Source organism: Quercus suber, unplaced genomic scaffold, assembly GCF_002906115.3.
Source record: "Quercus suber isolate HL8 unplaced genomic scaffold, Cork oak 2.0 scaffold_423, whole genome shotgun sequence".
Lineage (NCBI taxonomy): Eukaryota > Viridiplantae > Streptophyta > Magnoliopsida > Fagales > Fagaceae > Quercus > Quercus suber.
The window spans coordinates 462,889-488,818 of record NW_027069874.1 but is presented as its reverse complement, the minus strand read 5'-3'; the positions used below and the strand labels follow the sequence as shown (position 1 = coordinate 488,818).

The 25,930-nt window shown below is 34.6% G+C and overlaps 4 protein-coding genes across 4 annotated transcripts; 2 read left to right on the top strand and 2 right to left on the bottom strand.

Moving 5' to 3' along the window:
- Positions 1–14,837: 14,837 nt before the first annotated feature.
- LOC111983121 (disease resistance protein RPM1) lies at positions 14,838–15,884 on the bottom strand. Its single transcript, XM_024014778.2, has one exon. It carries the CDS (start codon positions 15,882–15,884, stop codon positions 14,838–14,840), a length of 1,047 nt encoding a protein of 348 aa, XP_023870546.2.
- A 174-nt stretch (positions 15,885–16,058) lies between these two features.
- Positions 16,059–17,056, bottom strand: LOC136062521 (disease resistance protein PIK6-NP-like). The gene is made up of 2 exons (XM_065761631.1): positions 16,821–17,056; positions 16,059–16,764 (listed from the first exon to the last, which is right to left on the bottom strand). Exons 1-2 carry the CDS (start codon positions 17,054–17,056, stop codon positions 16,059–16,061), a joined length of 942 nt encoding a protein of 313 aa, XP_065617703.1.
- Positions 17,057–20,103: 3,047 nt separating this feature from the next.
- On the top strand, positions 20,104–24,694 carry LOC112032427 (uncharacterized). The gene is made up of 2 exons (XM_065761637.1): positions 20,104–20,333; positions 23,296–24,694. The coding sequence occupies exon 2, from the start codon at positions 23,305–23,307 to the stop codon at positions 24,550–24,552; it is 1,248 nt and encodes a 415-aa protein (XP_065617709.1). The 5' UTR covers positions 20,104–20,333; positions 23,296–23,304; the 3' UTR covers positions 24,553–24,694.
- Positions 21,589–22,997, top strand: LOC136062524 (glutathione S-transferase T3-like). The gene is made up of 2 exons (XM_065761638.1): positions 21,589–22,133; positions 22,222–22,997. The coding sequence occupies exons 1-2, from the start codon at positions 21,675–21,677 to the stop codon at positions 22,777–22,779; spliced, it is 1,017 nt and encodes a 338-aa protein (XP_065617710.1). The 5' UTR covers positions 21,589–21,674; the 3' UTR covers positions 22,780–22,997.
- Positions 24,695–25,930: the final 1,236 nt, after the last annotated feature.

The following is a 25,930-nucleotide window of genomic DNA, read 5'->3' as shown; positions in this document are numbered from 1 at the left end:
TGGGTGTTAGAGAAGTTTTACAAATAAATTGTAGTCCTCGAAGATGGTACAGATGCCGGTTCATAAGCTCCAACATTGGTGATCCGGTGGTATTTTGGCGGAGAAAGGGCTAAAATAAGGTCTATGATGTGGATTGTGGCGAGGTAGTGCCGAGGGAGCATGTATATCTACTGTTGTCTTGTTTGGTCCAACAAATGAGCAACAATCAACGTCTAAACATATGGCCTTCAAATTTTGCATCAGCTAGTACCTAGCTTATCTACTTATTCTTTAAAAATAGTTTTCTTAGATGTCTATCAAAACACCAAAATACCTCTTTTGAAGTTTCTTTGTAAATTATTGAATTCCTATCTACAAGCCTAAGATTCAACATCAGATACTCCAATGAAGATTTTGGCAATTTAAAATGGAATTTGAAACTGGAGAAGAGTTAGTGATGATAGAAATCATAAGTCCTTCGGTTCCAAACTATTAAAGCAATTGGTAAAAATCATTGAACCAACATCTTAGACCCCAACCAAGAGATCAATATTTTCCCTTCCACTACTATCTGCTTTCTACTTTCTCAGATGGTGATACTACTAGTAAAATCCTCACCCATGGCATGAACACCTTCACATTAATTGAGAATGCAAACTCTTGAAATCAGACAACCAAACAAAAAACAGCACATTAAATTTGCAGCCAGTAAACCCAAATGAACAACTCCCTCAGCATTTGTCGAATTTTAATGAACGATCTTTACCATTCATCAATGAAAAGAGTATATGCTCGCATCCTTGTCTATACAAAATGTAATATATCCAGAACTAATTTGATGAAACATCTCTAATTGAAATGGGTGGAACAAGCAGCAAAAGTTGCTTCAACCCACCAAACCAACAACAGTTACCAACCAAACATTGAAACAAAACTTGCAACAAACTAGGCAACAATACTGCAGCAACACATAAAACTAAATAAAATAGTTTTGACTGAACCACACTAGATACAAGATCTTAATCTTTAAAAACAGTTAGAGAAACTCTCCAATTAGAACAAAGAACCAGTTCGAACAGTTTCCTAGGTTGTTTATTCTTTGGATGAATAAAGAAAACATACGCATATGGTTTACTCTTTCAAAATTTATAGGCAAATGTCAAAAAATAGAATTTTTAGCTAAAATCAAAACCATTAAATGCAAATATATCAGTAAAATACATGCCATACTTAAATGACACTGAATATCAAGTACAATTTAAGTAAAACATCACCCTTTTACCTATCATGTTTACAAGAGGTTCATATGCTTGATACAGGGAAATTAAAACATTATTACAGCAGCACAGTAATGAAGGCAGCTATGCAGGGGAGAATCAACTACTGATGCTATCGCTGATCAACTAAAAAGAGAAATTACTTTGTTTGATCTGGCTCTTGACAATCCTTTAAGACGTCAACTTTGATGGTTGTAGAAAATGAACTAAGCTTTATGGCCCAAATGTCATACCCATCATAATGAACAAACTTAGTAATGCGAACCATAATGTTAATAAAAGAATTTTCTAAAAACTTATAAATTATAAGCTCTCTTACAAGAACAAACTACCATTGTAAAAATTAAGGTTTATCCTACAATAATGTTTCAATAGCAATCTTAGGACAAAATGCACATTGATTCACTAAAAATAGCTCCCAATATTGGCCAGTATTACTTCCTGATACTCACATTATATCTATAAAATTACTAATTAGTTTCAAGCTAGTTGTTAATTACATCAGAGACTTTTTAGTTCGAAGGCACAGTATGAGAAAGAGAAAGAAAAATAGAATTGATTGAAACTTTGAAGCAATGATTTGGATCATTTCCTTCCAATACAAAAGACTCCAATTTGGGATATCCATGGTTTGAACGCCACCTCCCCCCTCCCCCACTATTTTTCTATTAAAAAAAAAAAAAAAAGACTCCACTTCCATTGTATCACTGTTAGTTAAACATCCAAATCTTTCTCCACCAAGTATATTTATCAAACAGGAACAACAACAACAACTTAGATAACAAAAGTAATAGTTTGGATTGAAAGGATTTTCATATTCAAATATCCAAAAATAAAAATAAAAAATCAGAATACTAAAAAAAACCGAACTCCTAGATAACAAAACAGCCAAAACAAGAAAAACCCAAATAACAAAAAACAAAATAACAACAAAAAGCAAAACGCCACAACCACACACAAAATCTCCAATATTTTACAAAATAAAAAGCAATAAGATGAAGAACCACAAAGAGAAATACAGATTGGAGAGAATCGTACGCATTCAGTCGGCATTTCATAAAATTCCAGACTTTTAAGGGCTTTTCAAAATGGTATTGGCAAGGCCACCAATGCCAACAACCGAAAACCCCATTCGATTAGATGGTCCTTCTATCAACCAATTTATCAATTTGCGTCTCTATGAGACTCAATGCCCACAACCTCACATTCCTCAATGAAAAAGGGACGCCATTTGAGGATCGTACCACGTGTCATTTATAGCGTCACCGTTGAGCCTTCCTTGCTCTATGGCATTAAAGCCATATCTTTCACCACTCTCACAGAGTCTCAGCAAGTCGAACCATCAGCACACGCACCTCTACATCTCTGAAAACCTTCTCAATCTACCGCTGGAACTCGGACGACCCGACGAAACCGGAGCTCCAAGACTACCAGATCGACCCGAAAAGGCCCTGAAATTACTTTAGGTAGAAGAATTTTTTCTCTCTCTCTCTGGTGGAGGAAGTCTTGACTTTTGAGGAGTGGTTTGGGCCTTTGGCCTTTTATATGAAGTTATTTATTTATTTATTTATTTTAATTTATGAAAAATGAAGTTTTTATTTTATTAAGACTTAATGATAAGCTTTTAGTACTAAAGAAGCTGATAAGTATGTTTTTTAAGGAAAATTAATTATAATTTAATTAGTGAATAAGAATAATAATCTCTTATATTAAGATTAGATAAGTGTTTTTTTTAGAAAAAATAGAAAGTGGTACTGAAAAGTTAATGAATATTAATAATTAAATAATAAAAATTAGATTTTTTTTTTTTTTTTTTTTTTTGTGTGTGTGTGTGTACAGATTATCATGTATTTAATGCGTTGTTCAAAATTAAAGCCTTTATTTAATTATGTAACAATGTTTTGCCCCCAAAACATCAAACAATAATATATTTGAGGTGGTAAAAAAAAAGAAAGAGAAAAAAAGAAGAAGACTAAATATAGATAAATAACCACGTCTATCACTTAATGATAAAGGAAAAACAAGCACTCATATATTCGAGAAATCACTAAGCAATCCTTTACATTAGGTCGGGTGTGAAACCTTTAATCATTCAAAAAAAGGCTTCTAATACCAATGAATCAAGAAAAGGATAACACCATCGCAACAAGTTTGTCATTGACTTTTGTCCACAAACTTCGAAGAAGACATTTGTGCAACTTGCAAGAAGAAAACTTCAATTTTCTTCATTGAATAGCTGCCAACTTTACCTTAGAATTGGTCAAAGTTGAATCCTAAAGATGGTTCCACAAAATTTAGGAAGGAGAATCAGAGTAAAAACAAAGATTGAACTTCGAAGTTTCAGTGGATAACATAGAACTAGTGAAATGAGATAGGTTGAATGCTTCAAGGAAGATAAGGAAACCCAATGAAGGAAAATATGGGCAACCACATTCATTGAGAGAATGATTTGTGAAAGCAGTCTAATACTAAAGTAAAAATATGCCAAGTGCCAATATTTAGAAAACACCAACGATAACTACATGCCTTTTTTAAAAAAAAAGTAGAGTGACAAACTAGTATATTCTTAAGTGCTTAATTATTTTCCAAAATTGTACCACCAATGAAAATTAAGAGATACCTTATGTATGAACGATGTACACAGAAATAAAGGTTGGATTTTTTTTTTTTTTTGGTAAGATAAAGGTTGGAAATTATTTACTAGAAACTGTAAACATTTTATGTGGAAGATCGTGGCTGGTGGCGAAACCACAGCTCCTGAGAATGCCGAAGCTTTGCGAAAGTGGAAGATTAAAGCCGGAAAGGCTTTGTTTGCAATCAAGACAAGCATCGAGGAAGAGATGTTGGAGCACATCAGACATGTAAACACACCAAAGGAAGTGTGAGTCTAGTGAGAGGTGTGAAGTGAAGTGAGTGTCATAAAGCACCAAGTGAGAGAGGTGTGAAGTTGTATGAGGTGAAGTGTGTGCCATAGGTAGCAAGTGTGTAGAGTGAAATAGAGTCAAGAGCTAGTATGTGTAGGTGTCTAGAAGTAAGGTGTGTGCAAGTGTATTTGATGAGTAAGTGTCGTGTTTGCAGTGCACTAGTTAAAGCATTAGTGCTTGTAAAGTGTAGTAATTTAAAGAGTCAAGTTTTTAATAAAAGCTCTCTTGTTCAGTCATTTATTCAATAATCTAGTGTTAGAGCTTCTGCTAACTCAACATTTTATTGCTTGTGTAAACCAGGTACATCCTGTACTAATGGTCCCTCTGTAAACAGTACATAAAAGAAATTAGAAAACTGTTTCATAATTCTTTGTTGGGATTGGGGAATGTCCTCAACGGTCTTCGTTGGGATTGGGAAACCAGATACATCATCCATAAGAGCCTCTACCACTAGAGACATAAGACTTTCTCTTTTATTAGTACAGCAAAATATTTTCTAAGAACCTTAGCATACAGTGTTGTCAAATGTTGTTCCACATTTCTCTTGCAAAATTGTTCTATTACTCTATGGGGTAGAGAGAGAAGAAATTAATATACGTGAACTTTTCCTCCCTCATCCTGAATGCGATTAGTAGCAGCCAAGGGAGAACTTCTAATTTTTAGGTAAACTACTTACTCTAAACATTTACTGAGTTAAATGCTCCTAACCTAGAATTTTCTTCTAATTTTCCCCCTATTTTTTGTTTTGGGATTCTCCCCTTACATAACATCCTTTAATTGTTATCTACCAATACTTTTGGTGTTATTTTTGAAATCAATATTTAACTAGTGGCAAACATATAATAGATTTTAACAAATTTTATTTGTAATTTTTTCTTTTGAAGTTCTCATTATCTTATTGGTTGGATTAGTGAAGCTCCCCTGTATTAAAAACAAAAACAAAAGGAAATAAACATGCCATTCTATTTAGCAAAAAATCTTAAACTTTTAAGTTATAACAGTCAAGTTTCACAAATGAGACACTACATCAAAAACATGTTTAACAGTGATAACATAAACACATTCAACAAATTAATAGTGAATTCTTCCTAAAGTTCACTTCCAAAAACACTCGTTGCTATTTTTAGATGAAACATGCCTACAAGTAGCAGCAGTACCTGAAAATTGACATCATTACTGATTGCTTCTTTCTAAAATAAATTCCAACCATCGGCACATACATAACTTCCAATAGCAGAAGGCAACCAATGATTCTATCCTCTTCTAGTTTTGGAACCATTTGAGTGGATGCTCTTTATACCATATGCAATCTGTTTGAATCCAATATCTAACGGGTATGTGTGACCCGAAAAAACATCAAATAATGTTCAAGCTCACAGTACTGACATTGTATTCTGCATATCAATAAAGTAAAACTTGATGATGCAAAAAACCACAAGATAAAGAAACTTCAAGTACAAAACATTGTGAATCAAATGATTATTATCTGGTTTTTCCAAAGAATCAAAAGCATACCCTTAAGGTTGACAATTCACTCAAAATATATATACATTTATAGCTAAGAATAAGTGTTGTACTTGATAAAATTATGGAACAAAACATTTATATCGTTTGGGGTACATTAATATACAAAGAGGTCATTCATAATGTAATACACAAATGGGAGAGGACATTGAAATACAAAAATACTTCAATATTAGTATCATAAATATAAAGTCGTTGCAGCTCAATGTCACAACAATGATTCATATATAAAAACATTGGTTCAACCACGAAGGAACAACAAATGTCCGCAACCACATCATGAAAAACACATTAAAGACCCACAAAAGCCTTATCTGATCTCCTAAGAAACTTTTGGGGAAATAAAAATGAAGCTTTTCTAAAAAACTTCATATAGAGGAATTATTTAATCATACTTAAGCACCCTAGTCTTGGATACTAATTACATTCTCCCCAATGCATTTTACTATTCATTGAAATAAAATCAAAACAACCACTAAAGAAATGCTTAGCAAAAGTGCACCATCACCAAATTCATATGACTATCCACAAATATAATTTGAATTCAAATTCCACTGTAAAGTAGTAGATTTAATAGCTATAATGAATAAAAATACACTTTGTGCTCTAACACTTTATGATAAGAAAAAACACACTCATATATTTGAGAAATCACAAAACACTACTTACCATTTTTCTCAACAAAAAAAATAAAAATAAAAATAATAATAATAATAATAATAAAAGGAGGGGGAAGAAGAAGAGAAAATCACACAACAATATTTTACATTATATTGGATTTGACACTTGCTTTGATCGTCTAATACAATATGCAAAATTGTTTGCATGAGCAATTTTACATGTTTGTCACCAAGGCAATTCTATAACTTATAACCTTGCTAAGCATGTTATTCATGTCACAAATCTATCAATGTGGATAGAAGATGTCTCTCCACATCTTATAACTCTAGTTCAAGCTAGCCAATCTTTATTATTGAAAATTTTAATTTTCATTAAAAAAATAAAAAGAGAGAGGGTGTTACACCTTAAATTTTCAATCACAAAAGAATAATAAAGAATAGTGTAGGCCAATACTATCCATTTAAGGTTTGGACATAATTGGGCTCAACCTGGCACATTATACCCTAGCCCAAATCTACTTTAAATTCAGCCCAATTACTAGCCCAACTTTAAATCTGTGTGTGTGTGTGTGTGTGTGTGTGTGTTTTGTTTTAGTGTGGACACTATTCATGTCAAAGAGCATGCTATTTATGTCATAGATCTATCGATGTGGATGGAAGATATCTCTCCAGATCTTATAGATCTAGTTCAAGCTTGCCAATCTTTCTTATTGAAATTTTTAGTTTTATTTAGAAAAAAAGAAAAAGAAAAAAGAGAGAGAGTGTGAGTCGTGTGACACCTTAAATTTTCAATTACAAAAGAATAATAAAGAGTAGTGTGGGCCAATACTATCCATTTAAGTCAAGACATAATTGGGCTCAACTTGGGACATTATACTCTAGCCTAACTCAACTTTAAATTCAGCCCAATTACTAGCCCAACTTTAAATCTCTCTCTCTCTCTCTCTCTCTCTCTCTCTCTCTCTCTCTCTCTCTATGTGTGTGTTTTGTTTTAGCGAGAATCTTGATTGACTATGAGACTAATGAATACACACACATTCTAAGTGTCACAAATTTTGCAACATTAACTTCGTGTCTTTAGATCTCTTATTGTTTGAGAGCTCTAAAACTTTTTTTTTTTTTTTTTTGAGAAACAGAGCTCTAAAACTTGAACTGAGTTTTAAGTTCCATTCATTTCATAGTTCTATGTATAGTCTTCAAACACAGCATTATCAAGACGTTTTGAAAAAACCCATGCACCCTTGGGTTAGAACTCATCGGCAGTGTTTTTCTTCTTTCGACTAGGAATGAAGATCCTTGGCTAGGCGCTTTTAACTTTAGGGACTTGAGAACTTCCATGAATAACTCTTTTGCTACAAGAGCAGTGATATCTAATTCACTCTGTTTTGAGATGACTTGCTGTCAAAAAGAAAAGGAGGGCGAAAATGGCCAAATACCACCATTTTCATAAATTTGTAGCAAAAAAATGCTGTTTCGGAACTTATTAGGGAAATACCACTTTTATGGTACTCGAGTTTGGCAAAATAAGAGCTTGATAGCATTAGTCATGTTCTTAATTTGAGTTTTTATTGTAACTTTATCTTTGAAAGTAAGAGATTGATAGCATTAGTCATGTGTAAGGGGACAAAAAAATGTTCCCATTTATAAATGACTCTTGCTGCTGTATGACCTTTGCTTCCTTTTTTTTAATTTTTTTAATTTTTTATAATTGTAATGCTTTTAATTCAATTTTTATATGAATTTTATTATAATTATCTTTTTTTTTTTAATATCACAAGCAATGGTAGGGAATGTAACATTTCTTTTGTTTGTTTGTTGTATAACATTTTGGAATATAAGCCTACTATTTTGGATCGTCTTATTCCATATGCAAATCTACAAGATACCTAATTTAAGATTTTTCATAATGTCTTTTATGTTCCTTTTTCCCATTATTAATTTCATCAAATATTATAACTCTTTATTTACTCGATAAATTTTATTTGTTTCTTGTAAATTATGCTCTGGCATACTGCTATTTTTTCAGGTTGCTGTTCCACAACAATCAAGATGCTGATTTTGACTGCAAATGCTGTTGCTTGCCTCAGTTGCCACTAGGTATACATGATGACTAACTTCATGTAATCTAGCTATTTAAGTACATGATTTATTATGCAGTCGTTGGTTGCTAAAGGTGCAAATTGAAACTGCAAAATAGAGGCCTCTTATTTATTTATTTTTTTGGTTTTTAAACCCAAAGATGATATAACAAATGACTATGAAATATGATAGCAGGTACAACCTCTAGCTTAATTTGATCCAAGTTCTCATTCGGACCAAATCAAGTTGAATCCTAATTAAGTGTGGTGGTTTACTTGATTATCACTTTTTAAGGAATTCATGCTTTTAGCCCCCTGCATTATTTGACATAATTATGAAGATGAAGATTAGAGAGTGAGAGATAGAGATAGAGAGAGATATATAATACATATGTTTCATTTATGATTTATTTCATCATTCCTTTTGGTGTCATTATTTGGGCAGGAAATTTTTACTCTTTCAAAATTCCTTTTTTTTTTTTTAAAGAAAGAACTTCCTTCATGTTTTACAATATGCATACTGGATCTAATTAATCTAGTGAAAATTTGTATGTTGTTTCAGAACTTCAATGGAAAAATGAGGTCACTAAGCTTGCTGAAGCTGGACCGCTAGGGCTTGGTGCCCAATTTTTGACTATTAATAAAAGAGGACGTATCTTGCTTTATAGCAGAACACCGTCATATTCTTGGTAGATTTTTTCTCGTCTAGTATCAATTATGCGTTCGACGTAAATTCTACATATCTTACATTTGTTAGAATGTGAAAAAAGTGGACAGTAAGTGTTATCTTTGATTCTTTATATCATGATTTGGCTTTTCCTAACATGCACAGTGATACTTTGGCCTTTTGCATGAAGGTAATGCCCTTTAAAGCCCTTTTGAGTTGAGCCAAAGTTTCAGAGCTTTCTAGGGATTATCATGTGCTTGAGTTTTTCAATTTCAGTCTCACTTAGGAGTTGTCTTAGAATCAGTTACTAAAGAGCTGATTTGGAAATTTTCTGAACGTCGTCTCTTAATACTTTCAATGGTAGAGCTTATCTGTGACTTTAGGATTATGCTACTGCTTCATTTTTTTTGCAATCTGGTTATGTTATGCATCACCCTCTAATGAAAAGGATAGAACAACAGTCAGAAAATCCTGATAAATGTATTCAGATTATAAATGAAGTTATGGTACATGCGTCTACAAACACATAAAGTCAATTCTTTTCATAAATGAAGTTATGGTACATGCATGGAATTTGAGGTTAGAAAACAAGGGATTCTATTGCTTCTTAATATTGTTCGTTTTTTGGGGTTAAAACCTGTCTCTTCCTATTTAGTTTCTTCTGAAGAATGCAAATGCAAAATGCTATGCTGAGCAAACTCAAACTGTTACACGCAAGACTACAACAATTACTGTATTAGAGGAATTGCTTTGGCTGGCCAGACCCAGAACTGCATCTCATTGGTGGGTGTAAGTAGCTTGTCTGCAGTGGCATAGAAATACCCTGTATCATTGGTTGCTCTGAATTCATTCAGTCCAACTTTCAAAGTTGTCTCCTTTTCTGCTTTTTTATTTTCTAAAACGGAATCTTGGTATTCGTCATAGTTCTTTTTCTCGGCTCCTTGGTATAAATGTTGCTTCAAGGATCCTTTGTGGGATCCATCAAATGGTGGTTGTGTTTCCCTTTTCAGTTTAACAAATGCCAGATGAGCTTTTTTTATTTTTTATTTTATTTTTTTAAGTAATTTATTTATTAAATTTCCCCACAACTCACCCTCAGGATCATCCTCTGAGCCTGTGAAATCTGTGAGGCTCTCCGTTGATCGATAAAGGGAAAGTGGAATCACCACTTGTCCCTCATCCTCGGACCCAATCTCTAGAAATGCCCCAGGACCTATCCAATCCATCAAAGGACTGCCCGTTTGAGAGTTGAAGCTTATCCCTGCTTTGGGCTGGGACAATCACCAGATCATTAGGCTGAGCTTCAGATAACATCAAACCTATCATTGCGGCATAAGATGATGAACTGATTCATAATTTGTCCTGTTCTTGACAACCAACATCTATTGTCAATCGATTAATTAAAGCATTGTATTTCCTAATTTGTGTAAACCTTTTTACGGGTTTATATATGGAGCGGTTAGATACATATAAATCCAGATTGACTTTTGGTTTCCTTTTAAAATTCTGTGAGATTCGATATTTCAAATGGTATATAATGGTGAATTGAAATTTAAGGGAAGGAATTTGGCGACAACTCAATGATGGTGGGTCTGGATTACCACCCAGTGATTATTATGATGGTGATGGTAGTCAGGGGCCTTACAGTTACAAGAAGAGAAGATGAAAGAATGATTGGAAGTTATCACTAGTAATAGTCCCTCTAGAAACAATACGCGCCTTACAGTTACAAGAAGAGAAATTTATGCTTTGCAGCAATCTCTTTTGATAGAATGTGGTGGATCAGAAACCAAAATCTTGTTTGAAAATCTAACCCCTGACCCTAGAGATGCTGCCCAGCTTGTAAACAAAAGCTTCAGTTAGCATTGAAAAATTAAGATGCTCACATCAGATAAAATCAGCTGCTAGATTCCACCTTAATCACTTTGGGCCAAAGTGAATTTTGATGCTGCAATCCATCATGATTTAGTTTCTGCGGTAGTGTGTAGTTGAGATTATAATGGATATTGTATTTAAGCAGAGTTCCAAGTTTCTTGTAATACCTCTATATATTGAAGCTCCCGCAACTCTTTACAAAAACCCAGATATGTGATTTTTGAAGGCGACACTAGCAATGAAATCAACACCTCAAACTAATAAAAATTTAACTAAAACATCACCCTTTTGCATATCATGTTCCCAAGAGGTTCATATGCTTCATACAGAGAAACAAAAACATTATTATAGAAATACAGTAATGAAGGCAGGTATGCAGGGACAGTCAAGTACTGATTGTTTCATGCACATAATGAACTACGTGTCAACACCAACATAATTCCGATTTGCACTCTGGAGGTCCCATTTAGGAATGGCAACGGGTTGGGTTCGGATCGGGTTTTTTCATACCCATACCAGACCTGCGGGCCAAGACCCGTGGCCCGGACCTGGCCCATTTACTGAGCGGGTTTTTTTCCCGGGGCCCGGATCTGTCCCCACCGGGCCCCGCGGGTCCCGCGGGCCCCGTTAAGAGCTTGGGCCCAATTCGTGGCCCAACAAAAAAAAAAAAAAAAAAAAAGAATTGAAGCTTTTCCGTTTCTTTTCTTATTCTAATACATTTTCTTAGCATCCAAACAATGCACCAACAATCAAAACCTTAGCCTAGTAAAAAGAAACTGGGGGGAAAAAAAAAAACCACGTCAAACTCATATTTAACAGCTCATTTTCTCTCTCTTTCATCACATTTTCATATCAACCAAGCAGAGCACAAACATCCATCATTGTTACCTTAGAACAAGTTCTCTCATTTCTAGAACCCTAATTGTTTTCTCCAAACGCTTTTTAAGCAAAAAAAATTGTGAGAGTAACAGACTGAGACGACGAAATGATGCCGTGGAAAGGCTCTTTGTCTTCTACAATGCTAAATGGCCCAGAGATTTCTAGAAGACTCAGAATTTCTCAGAGTTTTTGAGAGAGATAGAGTCTTTGGAGTTTAATCTCATATTCTCAGAGACTCATATTTAAACAAAAAAAATTGAAACAAACAATCAAACATCTCATATTCTCAGAGACTCATATTAAAACAAAAAAAAAACATTAAAAAAAAAACTAAGAGAAGTAGAGAACAGATTGGCGTTGAGAACTTGGGCTAGCGATGAGATTGAGAGTGAGTGAGAACAGATCGGCGTTGGTGAATGCTTGGAATAGCGGTGAGAGGCTGAGATCTTAGGCGGCGCTGCTTGGGCGGCATTGCTTGAAAGCGAGTGAGTGAGACCGTGTGAGCTGATATTGAGAGAAAGAGAGAAAACAACCTGATCCTGTGCACGTGATGGCTGGTGGTGACAGAGATTAGAGGTTGGGGAGAGTAGAGTGATGTGAGGTGAGTGAGAGCAGCCAATTGGATTGGGAGAGAAGAGTGAGGCTGCTGAAGAGTGAAAAATGAGGGATTGGGGTTAGAATATATGAATATATATGGTTAGGGTATTTTTGTAATTTTAGTTTACCGGGTTTTAACCGGGTCGGGTTTCGGGCCGGGTCTCAGGTTTTTTTGATAAAACCTGAACCCGACCTGAACCCGCTTCGAGTTTTTTTTTTTTTTTAAAACCCAATACTTGACCCTATTCCTAATCGGACCGGGTAAAATCCGGCCCATTAGGGTCGGGTCGGGCTGGGTACCCGCGGATCAGGCAAAAATTGCCATCCCTAGTCCCATTGGTTTCAATTTCCAACCTCTCTGCGTTGGTTGTTAAATTAGGGACTATCAGTGACTCACTCCAAGCTCAGTAGCCCTCTATTTAACATGGGGATTAAAATAGTGGCATAGTGGTTTTATATTCATGTTCTCCTATTTTTACCATGAGTATGTACTCACCTACAAATTTCTTTCAATTAATTTTGATGTGTTTCTTGAAAGAAAATCTGATTGTTACTTAATAATATTATAATGTTATATATATATATATATATATATATATATATATTGGAACAAAGGAAAACATCCAAAATTTGGTCATTTGGTAAATACCTAATGAAAGAATACAACCTGGATTAGAAATTAACAAAGACACTGTTAGCTGTCAAGATGTTCACTGCATCATGTAAATTTCAGCACAACAACATTAAATTTCACTTTTTTGGTAAGGATAAAAATTAAATTCCAAGTAGGACCCTGCAGTGGTAACGACAAGCTAATTTATGAACTCATCCATTGACAAGTTTTGAGAAAGAAACAAGGAAGATATAGTTTATTAGACTCCAGGATTTGGAATGTAAGATTTTGATTTCGTTGCCAAAAATCAGGTTGTAAGATATTAAGGCCCTTTGGGAGACACATTATATCTGAATCCGTAGTGTTTGATACTAATTGAACTTGTATTGAGTTTATTGATTAGATGTGGACTAAAGTTTTTATCATTATGAACAGTGAATATGGCAAAATTTTAGAGTATGTGTTTATTTTGATGGGTGAGTTAGATTTATTTAAACAAGAATCACAATACAAGAGGTTCAAAATAAGAAGCAAGAACAGAATCAACACAACAAACACTTAACCAAACATAAAACAGAACCCGCAATGAACTAGGAAGCAACACAACAACAGCAAAAACAACACTAAACAGAAATGGTGGCACCACACCAGATACAACATCTTAGTCTTTAAAGGGAGTAGAGGACACTCCCAATCCAAACAAAGAACCTTGTTCATAACAGTTTTCTGTTTTGTTTTTTCTTTGCATGAATAAAGAAGATGCATACATATGTTTTTTGATAGGTCAGATGTCATACACATTTACATATAGTTTATTCTTTCACAAATTATACTCAAATTTCATTATATAGATTTTTTAGCCATGTCAAAACCATTACATTTGAGCATACCAATGAAACACTTGGCCTGCTTAAACCACTCTAACGACAACAAATACAATTCAACTAAAACATCATTCTTTGAGCAGCATGAGTTCACGAGGTTCAAATGCTTTTATACCGAAAAGATAACATAATTACAACAACACAATAACAAAGGCAGCAAAGCAGGGTAGAAACAACTACTGATGTTCTGGTTGGTTGAGCACTTGGAAATCCTTGAAACATGGGCATTTGAAGCTTGACAGTAAGAACAATAGCAATATCAATAATAAATAAAATTTAATATAAAATGTAAAAGGAAAATAGTATATAATATGTGAAAGGGGGAAATGCAGGCTTACCAACAGTAATTTGCAAGCAAGTAAAACTTGATAGCTCAAATGTCTTTCCTATAACAATAAAAACTTGGTAATGTGAATTATAACATTAGTAAAAGAATTTTCTACAAATTCAGAAATTTGTGTAATGTTTGTTGTCCAATTATTACTCCATTCTACTCACAATGATATTTGTAAAATTATTTATTAGTTTCAAGCTAATTGGTACAATAGAAACAGTTTAGTTAGAAATAGTAGTAGTATAAGAAAGAGGAAAAAACAGGGAAGATTGAAAGATTACAGTAACTATTTGGGCTGTTTTCTTTTATCTAAAATTTTCATTGTGATACCAAACAGAAACGATGTTTTTGATCTTTCTTTGTAACGTAATATTTTATGGTTATCTTATCTCTATCACAAGCTAAAAGATACTGGGTTGAAGCTGTTTGGTAACACAAAATGATGGCTGTAATTGTTTGTGTGAGAGACTTTTGTAATTTACAATATATGTAATAGTCTAACGGAAAATTGGGTGGGGATGTACTTGTAATTTTCTGAAAGTGGTGTGGGCACTTTGGTCCTCCACGAATCAACTTTGTAGACGCTTCAACAATTCTGAATCGCCAAGCTTGTAGCTTTCGTAGTAGTTTCCATGAGTCCTATACCAAAAAATGACAAAGGGAATATGCTTGACTTTTCCAAAATCAGGCCTTCATCTGGTTGCAGACTAAGAACGAATTCAGTCGGCATTTCTTCAAAAGACAGTTTTTTGAGGCTTTTCAAATGGTGGATGCCAGAGGGCACCTCATTCAGCTGTGGGCATTCTCCAATTCTGAGCTTTCCAAGAAGAGGCAGGGCACCTTCATCTATTATCAACATATTCAATCCTCCAAAATTATAAATCCCTAGACGCTTGAGTTTCTGGAAGCCTCCTCTCTCAATATGTAATTGCTCACCTCTGTATCCATCAAGAAGCTCAAGATCCATCAAATTAGGGAGAGCTTGAAGGACCATTAATGGATCTTCCATTAATTTTGACCATCTTAAAAGAATTCGAGCTATACTGTTGAGTTTCAGAATCCATTTCGGAAACTTTTCTAGCCGCCCAGATAGGGCAAGATTTTGTAAGAGGGGTGGAGGAAAAGACATTGATTGTAATTCAAGAACTTCTTCCTCACTTGTTGCCATGATTCTCAATGACTGAAGGTGGCTCATTGTCTCTAGCACGGTGCACAAAGCTATCCCATTTTCTCTCTTCAATTTAGCGATCTGCAACTTCCTCAACTGTCCTAAACTCCCCAATTCTGTTATAAGGGCATCGTCGTTGGCTTCAATCTTAGAAAGCTTTTGTAAGGATTTTAAACACCCAATGCCACTGGGTATCTTTACTGCTTGTTTGTAGTCAATATTGTATTCTACATCATAGTGTTCAATGTACGCCGCAAGATACCGTAACTTATGGAGCATACTGATCTCCGCTGGTAGTTCAGACACAAGGGAACGTTTCAAATCCAAAGTCTCTAGGTAGTGCAGTTTACCTATCGACTTAGGAAGCGTTTTCACTTTTGTATCTTTAAGGCTTAAATATCTTAGATGTAATAGGTCTCCAACTTGTTTAGGAATGTAATCAATTGGAGCACCTTCAAAATCCATTGTTCTCATGAGCTTGAAATTTGCAAAACAAGTAATAAAAAAAGAATTGGGTACTTCATCTACCCAAAAAATAAGAACAGAACGCGTTTGGGAATTAGAAATTCTCTGCAATGGAGTATTTACATTGTTCATAATTGAGAGACGTTGAGCAATTTTGTCAAAACTTGTGTAATTCTAAATTGAGACTAAGCAAAAATTCAACTTCTCTGATCTTGAAAGAATGACCTCACGTAACATATCATGAACTCGGCAAAATCTTTTTTTGCCAACTTCATCAAACTTTGCCACTTGAACCAAGCTTCTATGAATGAGTTGGTTCAAGTGGCCTTGTGCAAGTTCTTCCAATGTTATTCCTTGTTTTTCTTTTACAAAACCCTCAGCTATCCAAAGCCGAATTAGTCTTGCACAAACTATGGGGTAATCCTCTGGAAACATACCTAAATATAGGAAACAAGCTTTAAGGTAGTAGGGTAAAGCATGATAACTAAGAGATAGAATTTTAGGGATACTTCTTAGACGTAAATTAGTGTCTAATTCCAAACTAAGACTATCATGCAATTTACACCACTCAGAGACAACCTTGTCCTTGCTTGACAAAAGGCCACCTATAACCACAATTGCAAGTGGTAAACCTTCACATTTCTCAACTATTTTGCATGACAGCTCAACTAGTTCATGTGGACAATTGTCCTCTTCATGTTGGAACACCTTCTTGTAGAACAATTCCAGAGCTTTATCTGACGGTAGAGGTAGTTGCTTGTGCACATAACAAGGTGAAGATTCATTGTGAGAGGGAGCAACATCCTCATTTTGAGTTGTGATTACAATTCCACTACCTTTGTCATTATTAGGTAAGACAAATTTAAATATTCTAAAAAATCTGTATCCCATAAATCATCAGCAACAATTACATATCTTTGCTCATGCAAATATTGCCTTAATTCTGTAATAAGATTTATCTCTTCCATTTTGTCAATTTCTTTAGGAACAAAATCCTTTCTTGTCTTATAGAACTGCTTTATCATGTCCCTGAGTAGGTCTTCCTTCTTGTATGATTGAGACACAGTGATCCAAGCACGACAATTAAAGTGTGCTACCACTTTCTTGTTGTCATACACTTTCTTCACAAGAGTGGTCTTGCCAACACCACCAATGCCAACCACTGAAATCATAGTGCAATTAGATGGTTCTTCTACCAGCTAGTTTATCAATTTGTCTCTATGCGACTCAATGCCCACAACCTCAGCTTCCTCAAGGAAAAGAGATGTCAGATAAATTCATTAAGCCAAATGGCCAAGCTATATGCTTAGAATTATTTGGATTTAGTTTCTAAATTGATTAAGGAAGAATTTTAAATGTAATGATAAATGATACAATAAGGCAAAAGATGCAAGGAAGACGAAATCATCATCATGGTGTTTCTGATAATTTCTAAATGAGACAAGTAGAATAAATTTTGCCATACAAAATAGTCTCTTTCTCCTACTAAGAATAAATAAAACGGAATAATAAACTCTTTTGGTGTAGACCCAATGAAAGGCATCAGAAACAAATGAGTACCTTATCTCTATATTGAACTTGTTTTTCTTCTCAAGTAGACAAAGCAGCAACTTCAACCTGACATAAATGTCTAAGATAAGCTAATCTTGGAGAAAGGCATATATTACATTACAAAACACACTTAATGGAGTTTCTAACTATGCTAGGGGCATAGGAGCAGAGAGTCCCATAGATGTATTTTGCTTCACAAGTTATCACATCTATGGCCAAAGACGTGCAGGGGAAAAAAGAAAGAAAAGAAAAGAAAAGATGAGAGACAAATTGTGACATTGCTTTGGGGAAAAAGAAATGATCTAANAAGTATTTCCTCCGTCAATTGATCGGTCAATAGCAATCTATAAACAATAATCTAAAGAATGTAGGAGGCAAAAAATGGACCTACTGCTCTGAGTCTTTTACACTTTCTTAAAGTAATCCACTAAAGGGTGAATTTCTTATAATATTATATTATTATACAAATAGTAGTTAAACAAACTAAAACTGAGAATATTACAATTAAAAATTCAAATATATTTTTTATTTATTTTAAATAAATTTATATTTATTTTATTAGTAAATACTGTATTTTATATTTTCAAAATATACAAATATTTATATAAATTTGGTAAAATTTTAATATGCATTTAATTATTCTTATTTGTAAGTAGATCCCATGTATGTATGTATATGCAAGCATGACTTAGAGCATTAGCATTGGGGGTGTAAAAGCCCCTCAGTTGCTAAAATAGCCATTGACCATCTAAAAAAGAGCTCTATCCGGAGATGTATACCTAAAATGTTTTGCAAACTGTAAACAATAAGTTCTTATATTTAGAGCACTAGCATCCAGGGATGCCAAAAAAAAAAAAAAAAAAATTTGCATCCTCAAATACTACTTTATCTATTTTACCAATCTATTTTACAACTCACCTTACATCCCCTTTTTTTTTTAACATACAACACAATAAAATAATATAAACTACCTAATAAAATAATAAAAAGTATTATTCTCTCTCTTTTTCCTCCCACTCTGTTTCTCTTCACACACAACCACAAGATTAAAATAATTTTTTTTTCTTTACAACCTATGAATAGTAAGGTTGCATTGCATATATGTAACCTTACTGTTCATAGGTTGCAAAATTTTTTAAGTTTACAAACCCAGATGGAGTGGGTTTGTGGTATCTTGCGTTATAAAATAGAAACTGGAGGGTGTTTACACCCCTTAATGCTAGTGCTCTTAGAACTTACTGTTCAAGAGTTTGTAAACTAAAATGATATATTTTATTCAATTTTTTTTCCTCTCACTCTCTCTTTTACTTTGTCTCACTTATTTTATATTTATATTATTATTTGATAGGGTAGTTTATATTATTTCAGTGGGTTGTATGTAAAATTAGAAATTGAGATATTGAGTGAGTTGTAAAATGAGATTGTAAAATAGATAAAATGGTGTTTGAAGATGTAAAATAAAGTTTTTTTTTTGCATCCCCTTGTGCTGTTTTACAAGCTAGTATTAGGAAATAGTGTGGGCCAATACCATCCATTTAAGGTCAAGACATAATTGGGCTAAATCTGGGACATTATACTTTCACTCATAGCCCAACCCAACTTTAAATTCAGCCCAATTAAATAAAACATAAGAAAAGAAAGAAAAATAGAAAATCAATCATCACATTCGCTGCCCTTGAAATTGTAAATACTCTCATTCCTTGTTTGGTTAGCGAGAAAACAGAGAGAAAAAAACGAACCCAGAAGGTAAATCTCTCAATTTGTGGTCTTGTTGGTATCTCTGTGTACACAGCCAATCCTGAGGCCAGTAAAAGAGACCATTTTACACAAGATATACACAGCCAATCCTGAGGCCAGTAAAAGAGACCATTTTACACAAGATAAATCTCTCTCTCTCTCTCTCTCTCTCAGCTAGGATGTGGTTTTGTTTAGTTGAGTTGTGTGATTTACAGGTCTCACAACACCTCAGGAATTGATTTTTATTGCTTATTGTGCTTTTCACACAACTACTTTTTTTTTTTTTTTGGTTGAATATGGATTATGCAAAAGTTGAGAATTTTTAGAGTGTTTGACCATTGGAAGACAATGGTTTTATGACAATTGAGTAATGATGTTTTCCATTTCTTCTCTCTTTTTAATTGGTAAATTTACGACGCACCATTGGGTTAGAACTCATTTTCAGTGTTTTTCTTCTTTCGAGTAGGAATGATGACCCTTGGCAAGGTGCTTTTAACTTTAGGGACTTGAGAACTTCCATCAACAACTCTTTTGCTACAAGAGCAGTGAAACACTGTAGTTCTATCTAATTCACTCTGTTCTAATATGATTAGTTCTAAAAAAAAAAGGGGTATTCTTCTTAATTTGAGTTTTTATTGTAAAATTATCTTTGAAATACACCTTTACAGTTTAATCCAAAACTTGATAAGTACTGTATAAGAGCATCCACAACAGTGGAGTTAAAATACTAAAATGCTAAAATTTAGCTCCACAAACACAAAAAACCTCATGCAGCAGTGGAGGTAAACTTAAAATTTATAGATGAATTGCTACAGTGCACATCTAAAAATAGATGTGCACTGTAGCTTGGAGCTAAAAAAAAAAAAAATATTTTAATCCCAGCCGGTCTACATCTCATATTTTTTATTCATTTCACTCAGCCACTCTCTGCACAAACACAGCCACTCTCAAACACTCAGCCCCTCTCAAACACTTAGCCCCTCTCTCTCTCGTTGCTGGTCTCCTCTCAAGCTCACTGTCGTCTCTCCTCTCATTCGCCGGCCGGTCCACCTCAAGCTCACTCCGGTACACCTCAAGCTTCCGTCCACCTCAACCGTCCACCTCAAGCTTCAAGCTTCAACCGTCCACCTCAAGCTTCAAGCTTCCGTCCACCTCACTCCGGTACAACTTGCCTCCTTTTTCTTTTCTTATCTTTTTTGTTTTCATTTTATCAAATCCGGTTTTCATTTTATCAAGCTTCACTTGTTTTCATTCACTCTCATTCACTCACTCTATTTCACTGTCATCTCTCATCTCAAGCCTCTCAAGCTCACTCTGTCAATGTCGCCGGCCCAACCATCGTCAACGTCGCCGCCGATCTGCCTCGACGCACTTCTCTTCCACCAATCCGTTTCAGGTCAGTCTTTGTTCTTCATGTGGATGCTTTGGGTTTTTTGATTTGGGTATAATCTTCTGCCGATCCGCCAATCTGCCAATCCACTTTGGGTTTTTGATTTGGTCCACTGGATGTCTCTATTTTTTATTTTTGATATATGATTTTTTGTTGTTGTTTTGGATTATTGGCTTGGTGATTTTGGTACATTATTTTGGTAGATTGATGATGATTATGGTTTGGTAAGTGTGAGTGATGATGATGATGATTAATGTTTGTGATATGGATTTTGTGATATGATGATGATGATTAATGTTTGTGATATGGATTTGGTAAGTGCTCTGTTTCTCATTGATGATGATGATGATTATGGATTTTGTGATATGGATTTGGTAAAATGGTGTTCTCTGATTTGGGTGGATTTTGTTGGATATGTCCTGTTGCACAAAACTAGAAACAGAGCATGATCATGTAAGTTTGGGAATTTTAATTGGATATGTCCTGTTGCACATCTAATTGGACATTGGATTTTGTTGGATATGTAAGTTTGGGAATTTTCTGTGTGCAGGGAAATTTTGAGTTTTGATATGCATAATCATGATCTATTGTTAAGCATAGGGATAGGGTATCTAATTAAGGGGAATTTATTAAAAGCGAGTTTCATTTTTCTAAAATTACGTTTGTCATAAGAGGGTGAAAAATGAAAGAAACATCATTTCACTAGAAGAAAACTTTTTTTTTTTTAATTAATTCTTCCCAGTTAGGTGATGGTATTAAATTTCTAATGTTATTTCTACTATGCAATTTTTATTTCATCTTAAATTATGCTTGATTATTGCTTTGACATGAAGGTGTAGTTCTTTTATATGACTTTTAATTTTAGTTCTAATATCACATTAGCTAATGAAAGCATGATTTATGTATTGGTATAGGTCATTGTTACGACAACTAACCTGGGGGTAAATAACTTGGTGTTTCGGGTATATATGTATAGAGAATGTGACTACTTTGTGAATATTGCCTGCAGAGCCATCTTCTTTATAATTCTAAGTATTTTAAGTTTTGATATAAATGTAAGTTTGGGAATTTTCTGTGTGCAGGGGGAGTTTACATTTTTTTTTTCTAATTTTATGGGGTCACGTAGAGACACTGAGTTACGTACAGACCTATCATATTTTACGGGTATTATGAATGGGGATATAGAAATTGACTCGCAATTTTTGGGAACGGCTCAAAATACTCCTTTGTCAGTTTCTGATTCTCCACCTCCACCTCAACCTCAAGTTGAAAATGCCTCTTCTGCAAAAGGAAAACGAGGCTCTAACTTTAGTGTAGAGGAAGATAAACTCTTAGTGGCAGCATGGCTCAATACTAGTGTTGATGCCGTAGATAGTAATGAACAAACACAACATACATTTCGTAAAAAAGTTTGGGAGTATTTCCAGAAGTACAATACATCCGGTACTACACGTACTGTTGTCTCTTTACTAAGTCGTTGGGGAACAATTAGTGAAAGGGTAAATAAGTTTGCTGGGTGTATGGCTCAAGTTAATGCACTTCATCAAAGTGGTACAACCGAAGAAGATGAGGTATAAATTATATTGCAATAGTGTTAACATGTCCATTCTCCAATAGTTTGAAGATATTAATTATGTTATGTTTCTTTTAATTTTTTAGATTAAAGATGCAAAGGCTTTGTTTGTAGAGAAGCACGAGAAACTTTTTCTTCTTGACCATTGTTGGCTCATGTTAAAGGACCAACCAAAGTTTGCCGATCCTAGCAATGCTAAATCAAGATCATCTGTGCCTTTAACTCCAGAGTCAATATTTATTGGCGAAGGGGATTGTGGGTCCGGACTTGGTGACTCTTCTAATTTTGAGAGACCTATTGGTAAGAAGGCGGAAAAGGCCATTCGAAAGAACAAAGCCACCGGAAAAGATGTAGGGGAATATTTGAACAAGAAATTGAAATTGATTGAGGATGTAACTCGATTGGAAGAGGAGAAAATGTTTATTGAGAAAGAAAAACTTGTGGTTGAGAAGGAAAAAAATGATGAAAAACTTAAGATTGAGAGGGAAAAAATCATGATTGAGAAGAAAAAATTTGAGATGACGGAAAGGTTAGAGGAGGAGAGAATCATGATGAAAGATACAAGTGGCTTGACCGAAGCGCAAAAAGCTTTTTATGAACAACTCCAAGAGGAAATCATGGCAAAACGAAGATCACGTAATTAATGGGTTTAGGCTTTAATGTATTTTGTAGGCTTTAATGTATTTTGGATGTAATTTAGGCTTTAATGTATTTTGTAGTGGCTTATGTAGGCCTTTATGTATTTTGGTAGTAACTTTATGTATTCAATAGTGGCTTATGTCACTTGACTTTAATCTTAAACTAGATGTATGTATTTGTGTTGTGACTTGAAGTGCAATTTAACAAAGACTTTGAAGTGCAATCTCTTTTTTCTTTTGTTAAGTTCCATTTGGTCTTGTGATAGGCATTGATATAATTCTTTGTAGACTGAAAAATGAAACAATTATATATCTTGCTGTTACAGCCACTATCAGTGTCTTTGATCCAATTATTTCTATTCATTGAACATTCTTATTTTACTTAATGCTTGAGAGTAAGCACAAAATTGTGTTTATGTTGTGACTTGTGCGTGAATTGGTTATATTCATTTTGTTGTGGCTTATATCACTTGGCTTTAATCTTGCATTTATAGTAATAATTGTTTTCCAATTGTCTTGAAGGTTGCATCCATGGATAACTATTTGGTTCGCAAGTTTCTTTTTGATGACTCAGATGAAGATGAGATCATCGAAGAATTTGTTATGGAAACATCACAACCTAAACGTCGACGTTCTATCCAACGTAATCATTTGGCGGGGCATGAGAGGCTTTTTCTGGATTATTTTGCTCCCACACCAGTATATCCACCTGCTTTATTTCGTAGGAGGTTTCGGATGAAGCGTTCTCTTTTTCTCCGTATTCAATCTAAGGTAGAAGCTCATGACTCTTACTTTGTTCAAAAAAGAAATAGTGCCAACAAACTTGGTTTATCTTCATTACAAAAGATAACTGCTGCACTTAGAATGCTTGCATATGGAGTATCGGGTGATTTGATAGATGAATATGTGCGAATTGGAGAAACTACTGCATTAGAAAGTTTGAAAAAATTTGTTACTGCGGTAATTGATGTTTTTTCTGAGGAATACTTGAGAAAACCAAACAATGAAGACATTGCTAGACTGTTAGCTCATGGAGAACGCCGAGGTTTTCCAGGTATGTTAGGTTCAATTGATTGCATGCATTGGAAGTGGAAAAATTGTCCATCTGCATGGAAAGGTCAATATTGTGGTCATATTCGTGAACCTACTATTATTTTGGAGGCAGTAGCATCATATGATCTTTGGATATGGCATGCATTTTTTGGGTTACCTGGGTCAAATAATGACATTAATGTGTTAGAGCGGTCTCATGTATTTAATGAACTTGCTGAAGGACGTGCTCCTGCAGTACATTACTCAATCAATGGTCATGACTACACAATGGGATATTACCTTGCTGATGGCATATATCCAAAGTGGGCAACATTTGTTAAAACAATCCCAGCTCCACAAGGACATAAGTATAAATTATTTGCAACAGCCCAAGAGGCGTGTAGGAAGGATGTTGAGCGTGCATTTGGAGTGCTTCAAGCACGTTTTGCAATTGTCCGTGGACCTGCACGATTTTTCCATCTTGAAACACTCCAAAAAATCATGAAAGCGTGTATAATTCTCCATAACATGATTGTTGAAGATGAGCGGGATGATAATGAAGTGATAGACTTGGATTATGAACAAATTGATGGAGTGGATAATCCTCCTCTGCAAGTGTTACGTGAACAAAGTGATGGATTTATGTCATACATTGAGAGGCATGGACGCATTAGAGACCGAAAAATTCATTTTCAACTCCAGTCGGACCTCATTGAACATTTATGGCAATTGCAAGGCGAGTCGTAGGAACTTTCTTTTTTGTATGTTGAGAAGCATGAGTCATAGGAATTTGTGCGAGTGTGTGAGTTTTATTGTAATTTGGTTTGAGTTATGTACGTGTGTAATGTATGGACTACATTGTTCTTGTTATAATATGTGTTTTATTTTATATGTTTTTTTATAAAGTTCTTGCATTTTATAGTTCACATTGTTCCAAGATTACTTCCAGACAATTGAGACGATAATAGGCTATCATGATGATTGAAAAATTGTTTTAGTAAAAAAAAAATGTATTAAGTATAATTTGGGGTTAAAAAAATTACTTGTTAGCACTAGACGATTATTTGCTATCGTGTGGCAGCGGCGGCGGTGGCGGTGGTGGAAGAGTCGATGGCGGCGGCGGGGCGGCAGCTGTAGCGGTGGCGGTGACGGTTACAGGTGGTTGTGATTGTTATTTATTGTAGTAGATATTTTATTTTATTGTAGTAGATATTTTATTTTATTGTGATGTTTATATTATTTTATTATGTTGAAAGCTAAAATAAATCCACTGCTGCAGCATGTGTGTAGGTATAATAGATAAAGTAATTTTTGGTGGAGCTAAAAAGCTAAATTTTTAGCTCCACTACTGTGGATGCTCTAAGGGCACAGGACAAAAATTGTTCCTATTTATAAAATTTTAAAAGTAGTTTGTTTTGAGGGACAAAGTTTGGATTTGGAAGCCTGCCAAAGTCAGCTACATCTTGTGAATCTCAATATAAAGACACAGCGAAGTGGACAATAACAAGCTCTGGCTGCTACTCTTGTGCTGCCACCTATAATGAAATTTGAGTAAAAGAGTTGGAGGTGGATTGGTGGAAGTTTCTTTGGTTTCAGCCAGCTATTCCTAGACATACTTTCGTAGGATGGTTGGCAATAAAAAACAATTTAACAATTAGAGACAGGCTAGCTAAATGGGGATATACTGGTGATACTTTATGTGTATTCTGTAGGGGCTGCATTGAGAGCAAAGACCACTTATCCTTTGCCTGCAATTTTGCTAGAAGAATCTGGATTGCCTGTTGAGCTAGCGGAAGCTCTGATACCAAATGGCTGAACAAAACAGAGGACAACACATGCTAAAGATATTAAAAGAAAACTTTTATTTCAAAATATTGACAATATGACAATACACTTTGCAAGACACAACTCACTTAGACACACACGGCAACTTTATTTTTGCCTTTGCACTTCTCCACCACTTGACCTTTTACAAGACACACATCAACTTACATAAATATCCTTCACAAACCTCACTTCTGTAGACACCTGCTGACAATAGAAGACTTTTCCTTCAAACTTTTTTTTCACACCACTCTACTCACTCTTGGTGCTTATGACACACACTCAAGTGGAATCCCTTGGT